Source organism: Ixodes scapularis, unplaced genomic scaffold (genome assembly GCF_016920785.2).
Source record: "Ixodes scapularis isolate PalLabHiFi unplaced genomic scaffold, ASM1692078v2 PGA_scaffold12__126_contigs__length_90152505, whole genome shotgun sequence".
Classification (NCBI taxonomy): Eukaryota; Metazoa; Arthropoda; class Arachnida; order Ixodida; family Ixodidae; genus Ixodes; species Ixodes scapularis.
In genome coordinates, this window is record NW_024609838.1 from 4,153,774 (window position 1) to 4,166,120 (window position 12,347).

General features: G+C 47.0%; 1 protein-coding gene across 1 annotated transcript in view; it reads right to left on the reverse strand.

The window, feature by feature from the left end:
- The window catches only part of LOC8024476 (guanine nucleotide exchange factor subunit RIC1), a 30,219-nt gene that overhangs the window by 6,519 nt on the left and 11,353 nt on the right, over nt 1-12,347 (reverse strand). The window contains exons 10-20 of the mRNA XM_029991283.4: nt 12,168-12,302; nt 8,843-8,881; nt 8,656-8,766; nt 6,315-6,404; nt 5,543-5,696; nt 4,605-4,876; nt 4,211-4,403; nt 2,396-2,490; nt 1,978-2,024; nt 1,222-1,346; nt 45-235 (exon numbers count right to left, since the gene is read on the reverse strand). Coding sequence (XP_029847143.2) covers nt 45-235; nt 1,222-1,346; nt 1,978-2,024; nt 2,396-2,490; nt 4,211-4,403; nt 4,605-4,876; nt 5,543-5,696; nt 6,315-6,404; nt 8,656-8,766; nt 8,843-8,881; nt 12,168-12,302 — 1,452 coding nt within the window. The remainder of the gene's footprint in view (nt 1-44; nt 236-1,221; nt 1,347-1,977; nt 2,025-2,395; nt 2,491-4,210; nt 4,404-4,604; nt 4,877-5,542; nt 5,697-6,314; nt 6,405-8,655; nt 8,767-8,842; nt 8,882-12,167; nt 12,303-12,347) is intronic.

Consider the following 12,347-nt stretch of genomic DNA (forward strand, 5'->3'; position numbering starts at 1 on the left):
CGCTGTCAAAGTTTGAGAGCTCTCCCCAGCGTAGAGGAGCGCACCAGGAGGTAAGAGGCCGCGGTGTCCAGCTGCCCCTGCAGCAGGCACTCTTGGAAGAGGTCCTTGGGGTTCCCCACGGCGGCAAAGAGGTGGGGCCAGAGGGCCAGCTCCGTCTTCCGGGCGCACTGCACCACCGTCTGGAGGAACACCGGGAACTCCCGGATGAAGTCAATCACCCGGGGCAGGAGGGCATCTGCAATCGGTGTGCCCAGATTTCACGAGAGGCACGTCGAGACACCGATTGTTGGATGCCAACATCAATTTGTTGGCACCATATTTAAAAAGTGCAACGAGACACAGAGAAGGAAGATAGCAAGAGACACGGTGCTAATTTACAACTTAAGTTTATCTCTGTAGTCACCTCGTATATGTTACCAGTGCCAACAATGCACAAATGAATGTTTGAGGGAACATCGATAAAACATAGAAACGGTTATATCAGGGCATCTTGCACTGCAGGGATTTTGGTTGTGCCCCCCTCTTCACTGGCTGTGACATGCTAAACAAAAACAGAGACCAGATAACACGGGAGGCCCGAGAAATTGGTTGATTGGAATTGCAATGTGTCAGCACTCCCTCTGTGTCACTGTCAGATAAAGAACTACGGCTTCTCGACCGAAGGAGAGCCGCTTGTGTTCCTGCCGATGTAACAATATTGTTTTTGTTGGCACCGGTAATATATATATCTGGTGACAATGAAAATATTTGTTCGCGTCTCGTATTATGCATTACCAACTGGCCCAATTTTCCAACCTTATTGGCATCACCTAAATCAACTTCCCCGTCAATTTATCGATCAAGTGACACGTTTTAGATGGAGGATAGATCTGTTCCTAACTTTGCAAAACAATTGGGTGGCTCCTCAAACTGGTCTAACTTCAGCTTTGAGAAAAGTTGTTTGTGACGTCCCTAGCTTTAAAGAAGATAGCTGGTGCATGCAACGAAATAGCGGGACTAAAAAAAAAATGCTCAGAGTTTAGAGGTGAAATTTTTCATCACTTGAGTTTGCGAGCACTGAAATCTGCCTTGTCCCTAAATGACAGTTCCCCTAGTGACAAGGTGTCCCCTAGGGAGAATATAGTCGGTCACATCGCAGATGCAAGGGAGTACAAGAGCAAAGTTTGGCATTCGTTTTGGGCAATGACACACACTGTCTCGATTGTCCCTATTAGCACTCACCCGGTATGGGCTCTGACGACATGGCCTCTTCCTCCAGCACTTCGTGAAGCAGCAGTTCGAGGGAATGGTGAAAGTAGGGCAGCTCTGCACAGCTCCTCGCAATCTCCCAGGCATGGTAGCCCAGGCTACAGAACACATAGCAAAAGCACCCGTCACTTTCCAGCGTGTGCAAAGAGAAGTGTTCGCTAAGTCTCATGTCTAATGCTGCTGTTCTTGGTGAAACAGGATGTATTGGTCAAAAATGAAAAAATCTTCGAAGTGAGACGAGTGCGTATCTTTTAAATAATCTCTTTTATCTACATAACCTTAGGCACTTCTTTCACATGAATGACTTCAACAGTATCTCAGGGATGTTTTTCATCCCTTTTTGTGCAGTTTCAGGAGACATTACATTTAAAGCTACACTTAAACAAACTTAAACAAATGTTTCATGCCAGAACCTTTAAATGGAATAATAAAAAAAAAAAATATTTAAAGAACCCAGCAGAGAGAAAGGGTGAAAATCTCTGCATGTTACGACAACATCATCGCAAAATGACATTGAAATTAATCCACCATGCACGGGTGCGACAGACAAGCCTTACATCTTGCAACTATCCACATAAAAATATTAGGATTTGGCTTAAAAAGGCACAGTGGAGATGCATACAGCTGTATTACACTTAGAGGCAGGTGTAAGCTCGTTCGTGGCTACGAAAAGGCATTAGATTGGAAGCGACCGGCTTTGACATTTGGAAGTGCAAAAAGCGAACTCACTTCCTGCAGAGTAGCTGCCGCAGGATTGGGTGGAGGTACACTTGGCTCTGTAGAGACAAGACAAGGTGTCGATGATAAGCTCTACAGCACCAATTCATAACCTGAATTTTCATAAAGAAGTGAGGGCATAACATTCTCGCATGCCTTGAAATACAGAGCCCAGCTTTACAACGCCTGAACAGGTGTGTTCAAATTCGTCAGAATGGAGTTGTGGATCTCATTGGATTCTTATGGCTAGGCTTGGTGACTATACCTGCAACACTTGGGTTAAGCAATCTCATTGCAGCAGAGTGATAACAAGATGTGCAGGCTTCAACATGACCTGCGTTTCTTATTCTGTTAGCAACTAGAATGAAAAATGGAATGATGGGTGGAATCCAGCGACTGGAGACTACATAATTCACGAGTGGGAACTCACCGACTTGGAAACGACGCAGAGGGGATAGGTGTCGCTGCCGCACAACGCCGTGTCACTCTCGGCTCCCAAGACGACTGCCTCCTCGAACAGCACGGCTGGAAGGCAGCCATGGTGTTATCAGTTGCTGCTACCCAAGCTCCGAGACGGTATACAAAACCTCTTTCAAACCTTTGGTACAGTCAAAGTGCACGCATTGCTTGTGTGCAGTGAAGCTGGTGCAAAAAAAAAAGAATCCTCATTTGGAGAATACTGTTTCCCAACTGACAACTGCCAATTACATTGAGTCTTCGTGACAAAAGAGAACCATGTTTTTCTTATCGCAAATGGCTATATGCTCAGTCTCTGCCTAAACATAGTGTTAGCGGTTCGGACCAGACGCCAAAGCTTCGGAACTTACCATTACCCGATTCGGAAGTTATAAGTGATTTCCAAACATTTCAAAGCGATAGCTTTATGGGTGACACTTTGCAGAGATTTCGACCTTGTGGGTTGTCGTCGCCGCACGCGTGAAGAATGGGAAAACCTTTTTTCTCTCCCCTCTTGGCACGAGGAGAGGGAAGTCGGGACCTCCCGTCAGCCGTGCCGCGCGAAGAGAGCAAAGAGGGCAGCCCTGGCGTCTTGCCAAGAATGGCGCGACAAAGGGAGAATCTCCGTGTCGTCTGCTTGAAAGACTTGTTTTCAAGCATTACTCGCATTAGTATGTGAAATCCCACTTTTGCAGTATCCAATCGCTACGCATAATGTTGGATGGTTTTAAAACTTCCACTGCAATCTAGGGTGTTTAATTGACCTTCAATAAAGTCATTTCTCTCTCCCCACCGCAGTTACCCACTTACTTCACAGATCACAGAGCGCTGGTGGCGGTCATCAGGGGCAGTCACGACGCCAACCACGACGGCTATGAGAATTAGCCACGTCCCACCTTTGTCCTCAGGTATGTGACGGCACAATTCCACCCGCATTGCGCAACCGTGCTACAGTTATCACTTTTGTTTCTTTGCACATTGTGGGCAAAAAATATGACTTATTTAATAAAAAATTGTTGACCAATACAGCCCGCAAATACATAGAGATGAATGGTATCTGCTACCACGAACAAACCCTATTTTTGCATTCAAAGTTACAGAAAATCGCTCGCAACTTTTATGTCGAATGATGGTAAGTTCCCAAACTTTGGCAAATGGTCCTAACTGCTAGTGCCACATTGAACCATTGCTTTATCTCCATCCACAACGACGGGAGAAAACCAAAGGAAAAAGGTGCTTTCGCAGCTCGACTAGCCCTTGGTACCCCCACAAGGCAAGCAACACCAACATAAGAGGGAAAAAAATATATACAAACCTTCATATATACAAAATTACTGAATGCTCGGGCAGAGACTGAGCATTTGGTAATGCACACTTTACTTTTGCGGCAAGAAAAGATTTGCTGCTTTTCGCCACTGCGTGAAAAAAAAGGGACAGTGATGGCTGTTGCTGAGCGTACACGAAGTGACGGCGATCGCTGTTGCTGCGTGTACGGGAAGAGGCACAAATAGCTGTTATGCACGCATGAGCACATGTGAAAATGTCGATGCCGCAAATGCAGCTGGGTGATCCCCATAACAACTATTTCTTTACGACACTGTTCGCTTCTTCCGAAACACCCTGCGGATCGTCCGTTCGACGTAGTTCACCCCAACACCCTGCTCTTCCCAAAATGAATCGGTGCTAAGAAACATTCGCAGATTTCGTGTAAACACAAGTGCAGCAAGATCTGCGGACCGGCGATGCGTTCCACCGCCCGTCTCGCCACCAGCGGGTCTGCTCAACCCACCTAACGGATAGATGTGCACGGCGATGGGCAGCATGATGCGCTTGGCCATGAAGGCGTGCCGGACCCCACCCGGATTTCCGCCGGGGGGGAAGAGGGGCAGCCAGACCTGCATTCCCTGCACCCCGCAGGCTATCCACAGCGCCTGCGTCAGGTGGGGCATGCGGGGGTCTGGACGGCCGTCCGCCACCCACACCTGCAAGGAAAGAATCGAGCCACTCCTTCAAACCGCCGCCACAACGTCCCGTACGCAAAACGCGTCAGCTCCCACGACCTCGATCTAAGTCCGCTTTCTTCTTAAAAGCATCCGAGACTTTGCCCTCTGTAAAGGTTTGTGTCATTCAACATGTGTGGGGTGTCATTCCTACGCGAGGTCTCGAGAAGGTAGACGGCTCACCCTTTCGACGCAGAAGGCGAGGACGGTTGGGGCACTCCAGTGACGAGCGGCCAGTCGTCCGCCGCCGCGCGGCGTCCCGCCCACCGGAGTGGCGCCGCCAGGGGTGGTGCCAGAGGAGGCCGGGTCCTGCTGCAGCAGCACCAGACGTCCGCACACGTTGAGCAGGACGCCCAACTTGGCTGCCGCACCCAGGTGGGCCAGGGTGGCCGACACCACACACAGCGGGTGGGGCACCAGGCCACCCAGGTCAAGCTCCTGGAGCCGCTCGAGTCCTGGGCACCGCCCGAAGTCATAACAGTTGTGACCAAAGTGCTACATTATACCAAAAGGTAACAGTCGAAGTATCGTAATGACCCGAAAGACGGTTCATACTTAGAAATTAAGATGTCCCAATAGATGGCCCATCCCTGAAAATTGTTTTATCACAATCGTAATCGATGTACCGTAATCTCCCAAAAAATGACCCACCCCTAGAAATTTTGTTCTATTATGATATTATCGGTACGAAGTTTGACTTATTCACATATTAATAAAGAATCTGACATTGTAAATATATTTACGAGATGACAGCCAACTTTACTGTACAAGGGTCCCACCATGTCAAGGCTGGTTCCTATTCTCGCGACTGCTTACGGCCAAAGAGGCTGAAAACTGGTTTTTAAGGCCTTCGTGACTGCTTACAACCGCGGTCACAAAAGGCTTAAAACCGCTTTTTAGCCTCTCCGGTCATAAAGAGTCGCAAGTGTGCGGACGAGCCTTAGCAGTGCACTTGACGAGAGAATAAATTTACTCCCCCGCAGTTATTTTGTGCTGGAAGTTTGACCGTAGAGAGTCTATGACAACTGCGTTTTCCCGATTTCACGCATGGTCGTAAAAAGGAGAAATGGCCAACATTGTGCTTTTGGTGAATTTTGCTAAAACAAAGCGGTGGTCTTCACCTCCGAGGTGTATCCTATAGAGGGCAAGGCGTCCGTCGGCCGTAAACACCAAGAGCCTATCTTCCGAGAGGGACAACTGAAGGACCTGAGCCTCTAGCCGTAAAACCCGCACAAACATGTTGTCCAGCTTGGTCGAACGTGGATAGAGGCGTACCTGGGAACGACACAAGAGAGAGCAAATCAACAAAGGTTCGAGTCACAACCTACAGAGAGATATCTCGGTGAATGCAATAAAAACTTCAGTCGTAGTGCCGTTGCAGTCGTAATGCCTTCCAAACTAAAAAAGAGGCACATTCAATCGTAATGCTTTTCAACCTGAAATATATCATCACAGGGCAAAGGTCAACCATGAGACAAATTCAGTCATAAGAACGCTGTCAGTCGTGGTGCCTTCATGGCATCACGATTGCAATGTGAGTGGCACATGCGACACATTCAGTTGTAAAAAATTTAAGCTGAGATATGTCAACACACATCCGGTCGTAGTGACACTGTCAGCCAAAAGCGCAGCTGCAGCACTGTCATGATGTGACAATAAGACATGCGGCATGTTTAGCCGCACCGCAAATGGCCATCGCAGTGAGATTGTCCACTTGAGATCTGCTTTTGACCGTAATAGGGCACCCGCAAAACCAGTTCGGTTTGCACATTCTGAAGATACTAAGAGTGATTATGTGTTACCTCTTTAAATTTCTGACTTGACAGTAGAAAGTTTGGCTTTTCTTCTGCTTGCTTAAAGTTATCCCAGGCAGGGCGAGGCAGAATAACCCACCTCATCTGAACCATCGCGGAGGTTTATGCAGCCGACGACAACCAGGGACTGCCACCAGAGCAGACCACCCGTCACCATAAAATCTTGTTCCTGAAAGAGACCAAAGTAGGAAAAGCGTAATCAAGGCACATTCACACAGAAAAAGAAAATGCGCGTTTTGGTCCCGTCGTTGAAAAAAATGAGGCGGTCACACGGGGTCTCCCAACGTCGGCGTTTTCTCGTAGAACCTCGCGTTTGTTGAGAGAACACGGAAATATTTTATTTGTCTGCTTCGTACGATCATTGTTGCCTTGCTTTCGTGATTGCATATGCGCTCGGAGACAACCGTCTTCAGTGAATGGACAACGGCAATGATTATATATACATTTACACTCCAGTGGTATGCAGCATGTGAGAGGCACGGACTTGAACGCGCAGCTTCAGAAGGTTTAGAAGGTGCTCTTTAGACGTGTCTTTGTACAAACCAAGCTTAGCACGGTGTTAGGCCCACGCGTCCGTACATTTGATAGCACTGCACGCAGCCTGTGCGATAGTGTCTTCGAAGGGGACCTGTTGTATTTCGTGGTGGTAGGTGCACACAAAGAATGCCCAAAACACATTAGGGGTGATCGCTCTCGCGCAGTCGGAACACGCGTCAAAGTTCGTCGTAGGTGGCGGCTTTCGCGCAAACGATGAAGACTAGTTTCACGGCGTCGTACACGCACAGCAAACACTGCTTATGGTCAGAAGTTCCGACTGGCTTGCTTTCCTCCACGCTGAAATGCTTCCAGCCATGTTTGGCGGCTGCCCGCACCCCTCGACCCCTTTGGCTTTTTGGCCTTCCCAGCCTATCGAAAATAAGAACAACAAAAATGGGTCCTAACCAAAAAGAGATAACACGTCGCCCGCTGATAGGCTGAAGCGCGCGTCGAGAAAAAAATTGGGTCCAGAGACGTTGTCTCTCACTGTCGCCCCCCCCCCCCCCCCCCCCCCATCCTCGACGTGCAACTTTCTTGAATACAAAAACAAGCAAAGAACTCGCCCCTTGGCACGCATTTTTCCCCTGCGTAAGTGTGCCTTCATGGCTGCAATATTATTCTAAGGCACTTTCTACAAATCCTCAGTCATATTTATAGGCAAACATTTGTGGGTCAAATACAATAAATATCAGAAACTATAAACCATTCCACTAAGGGCTCTCCGGACGGTGCCATTTTGTTACACTGCAGCGCCATCTACACACATCCAGGAATTTCAATGAAATCGTCAGGGCAAAAAAGGGAAGAGGGCACATGCCCAATCCCAATAACAGACGACAAACTGGTCGTCTTCCACGGGCATTTCAGCCGATTCGGCGGGGTAGAAGAGGCAAAGAACATGTGCCGCCATTCTCGTCGTCAGGCCAGTTCCGGTGGGCTGTACCGCCGAAACTGCTTAAATGTGGAGGCTCATTTCTTTCTCACCTCTCATCCCAGTTAAGCGGACCACACTTGGCATCAACTATTTTATGGTAGATTGTCAAGGCTAGCCTAGCTTCCATAGTGCTCCAACGCTGAGCAAATGTGTGACTCCGTTAGGCATCTCATTTGCACAAGAGTATGTGCGAATGAGACGCAAGACAAAGGCAAGTGCTCTTGCAGCACCGTAGAAGCTATGCTAGCATTGAGGGCATGGCACACGATAGTCGACGCCAAGTAGAGACAATTCGAGAGACGAATTCAGCAAAGATGAGGCCGGGATTCTGCTCGACTCAAACAAACACCTATCCCCAAATTTCGCCACAATTCCTCACACAATCTCACACTCACGGCTTCACTTGATTGGTTCCTACGTATATTGTCTCAAAACATCAGCAAATTCAGCTTGAACCTGTTTTCAGCTAAGAATATAATGATACAAAAAACACATCTTTTTCTTTTACAAGGAGGACTGATGGCTAACTGTGTTAGCACACAGCAGTTCGGTGCATGTGAAGTGAAAGCTTGCACTGCAGAACCCATGAATCCTGGGCTCAATCCCCAACCACGCCCTCAAGCTTGGCGCAGTATGGCCATAGTAGCTTTGCGCCATAAAGCCCGTAATCAATCAATCAACCCAACCACGCCCATTTCAATCTGGATGAGCGTCATACTGGCATGTGGTTGTGAATAACTACTGCGTGATGCAAGGTAAATGCCCTAGTCTAGCAGCCGTAGAGCACCGGAAAATGTAGGATCTACAGAGGTGGCACCAAATGTTCATAGGGGCTGACTAACTTCCCTTAGTCAGTACACACGACACTATACCGTCACAGGGTTCCCTCTACTGAAAAATATGAAGCGCAATAATAAAGTAAACAATGTTGTACAAGATAGGGTCTCACCTGAGTCTCGTTGCCAAAGAACTTCCACTTGTTGTGGGTGAGAGAGCAGTGGGCAAAACCCCCTCGCCCAGCCACTGCAACGTGATGGCACTCCGTGTCGATGGCGGAGTACTGCAATCGGACCGCCAGAGTGTGGACATTCGCCACGGGTTGCCCGTACCCTAAGCTGACACTGTGACCCACTCACCCGAATAGGCCAATTGGCTGCCAGATAGGTGTGAGGAACCTGCATCAAAAATACAAGTCGTCGTGTTGCTCCCCAGTTAGGACTAGTATTCGTAGAAGAAGAGGGCCCACCGTTGTCAAATATAAACTCCGTAAAAAGAATGCAACACTGAGGACAAAACAAAATACAAGTCCCCCCCCCCAAAAAAAAAAGTTTTTTTTTTTTTTTTTGTTACAATAATAAATTATGCATTGCTAAACAGTCGCTCTCCGCTCAAATGTAGCACTAGCAGTTTGAACCAAATGCAAAGGTTCAGGAGTAGCGGTTATCTCATTCGAAAGTTACAAGTGATTTCCCGAAATTTTCAAGGGGAAAATGCCGGCCGATGGGCCTCTCGAACAGATGGAGCAGAATGGCGCCAGTTACCAAAAACTGGCCGCGATTATCTCGTTTAAATTTTCAGAAAATCACTTGTAACATTTGAATGAGATAACGGCCAGTTCTGAAACTTTTGCATGTGGTGTAGACCACTAGCTTCACATTTGGGTGGAGAATGAGCTTTCGGCAATGCATAGCTTACTTTAACAGCAAAAAAACAAAACAAAAAAAAAAACTGTAAATATTTTGTGGGGGGACACGCTGTACTCTTTATTTTCGGCAAGATGAAAACCACAAATCTGCTTTTCCAATTAAGCAGTTAAAATTAGTTAGCGAAGAAAAATGGCTCGTAGTACCTCATAAATATATTAGCACGGAAGGCAAAGAACAAGGGGGGGCAGGACAGGCACTACTTTCAACTGACGTTTTATTGAAAAGATAAAGGAAGAAAAAGACGAAGATAAATTTGTATAAAAAAAGATAAAAAAGAAAATAGTCAGGAGGATGCACATAAACACTGAGTTAATAAAAAAGTTAATTGAAAAATTAAAAAATAATAAAAAAAAATTATTTAAAAATTGAAAAAAAAAAAGAGTTTAGCAATAAAAAAGGAGGTATCATATTTTTATGATATAAACTAGTGATGGGCCGAACTTTTGCCGAATCGAAAGTTCGGTGCCGAATCTTGGGATTCGGCAAAGCCAAACTTTTGCTGAACTTTTCTAAAGATTCGGCAAAGATTCGGCAAAAATACATTGTTACCAGACTCGCTGATATTTCGTTTTTTTCTGGCGAAAAAAAATGTTTTATGTTTCTTTCTTTCTTAACTTAAATGCAACATGTTTACTAAATAAGGTGATATTCTACAAGATAAATGTATCGGTGCCGTTTTTGTATGTTCACTGGCAATTTTAGTGACTCCTTGCGGAAGTGTCGTGACAACGAGGTTGGATAGAAGCGAGCATGGCGCAGTCACGAATCACGCTACGAGAGTTTCGGTTTTGAGGCATCATCACCGCAAGCCTGCATGTGTGTGTACATTGCTAAAATGAAGGCAATAACGCTGCGTTCTTGCTTTCTCTGGGAGTCACCGTTTTGTGCGCAAAAACGAATGCAACGGTTGTTGAGCCTTCACCAGGAGAATGATAATATTGTAAATATGCATATTCTTCGATTTGAGTCACTTGACGTCAGCTTAGCATGAAAGTGCGGCGTCCCATATTCGCAACGTCTTGTGTTTAGCCTTTAAAATGCCTGTTTCTGGTGTTAGGACACACACAAACGTTTCGGAAGATAGAGAGAGTGAATGTCGGATGTGCAACGTCGAACATTATAGCTCCGTTTAGTTTTATGCAGGTACGTGAAAATTGCGAAATAACCCTAATTGAAAAAGAAATATTATTTTGTTTGGGAACACACTACTCCCGAGCCGAAAACAGAATTATTATAATTGCGAGGAGTGCTTTAGAGTAATTGTCGGCCAATGTCTCAAGGTTTCAGAATGCACCGCATCATTTGTCACTTGCGCAGTGGACTGCGTAAATTACTGGTTGACCTTATATTCTTGAGGCAGAAAATATTGAAGAGAACCTCACTCGCTCACGAACACATAGTTACCGTGTCGCCTACCCCACACCACGCCGTAACCACTGGTTGTTCTACACAGCACGATGGTAACCGCACGACTGCACGACTGCGTCCATTTGCAATCCAAGGCTCCGTCGCGTTCTTGCGCGTGCGCAGACATTTGCCAAAGTTTTGCCGAATCTTTGCCGAACTTTCCTGCAAAAGTTCGGCATTTGCCGAACTTTGCCGAATCTGAAGTTCGGCAGATTCGGTCCATCACTAATATAAACCAACTAGGCCACTAACTGGTTTTACTTTAGCTAGTAGTTAGTAGCTTGTAAAGTCAAAGGATGCGACTTTGAAACCCTAAAAATGAGAGTTGTAAACTCATTAGCAAAATTCTTTTTACCAGTCAGAATGTTAGCTCTTTTGTTCCAAAACTATTATTGTGAGTACCATTATGCTCACAGTAATAATTTTACTAAAGCGCAGAAAGGACGTGCCCTTTTCACAGTTTTATCATTTCCAAGTGCGTAGCACACAACGTGCTTTTATCCACTGCTGCGCAATCTTGAAACAAACAAACAAACAGGACTGCATCCAGCAAGCTGCAGCATTAGTATGAGTGGTGCAGAAATTAAGAAAACACATATAACAAAAACAACAAAAACAAACCTACTAAATTGCGCAGTGTTCAATTCTTTCACTCATTCATTTTAAAAACTTTATTCTCGCGCCGTAAGCCCTTCCACTACCACTGTGCAGAAACGACCTTCAGAAAAAAAAACAAAAAAAACACGCTCTGATGCATTGACGATAGGGCAACGACTTTCAAGGAACATGGGGATATTCCCATATCCAATTGTGACGTCGTGGAAGCATCATGCTGTCACTAGCCGTGATCCTGGCGGCGTCACAGCATCAACGTCACAGCGGCGGTGTCACAACTGTGGTGTCACGTGTCAGTGTCACAGCAGCTCTGTCACAGCAACAGTGTCACTGCAGCAGTGTCACAGCAACAGTGTCACAGCTGCAATGTCACAGCGGCAGTGTCACAGCGGCAGTGTCACAGCGGCAGACAGTTGTTCTGCTCGCTGCAGGTCGCTCTCCAGCTCGACAGCCCTCAGAAGTTTCGGCAGACGGGAGCAGTGACGCCGCGACGATGGAGACACTCGCATTCTTTCGTGCTTCTCTTTTCGGAACTTACGTGCCCAAACACCAGGACCGCGACGTCCGACATTCCGGCCTTCGCGACCTCGTTTGTTGACTTTCAAGGAGTGGTTTTGATGCATGGGCGGAACGGGACGCCAAACGCACCGGCCGGAGACGCATTACGGGTGCCGCGGCTATGCCTAAGAGGCCGTGCCGGGCAAGCTTCCCCCGCGACGAGACGCCCTCTTACCAATTCCACGGTCCAGTGCTTGTTCCCGCGAGATCCGTCCTGCGACCGGAGTGCGTCCCGCTCTGCGAGGTCCGACTCTGAACTCACGAGCACGCGGTCCGCCCCCTGAAGCAACACGTGTCGACCGCCACCGCTCTGCGGGAAACGGAACTTTTTAAACGTTGGCGGGTGGAACGACGG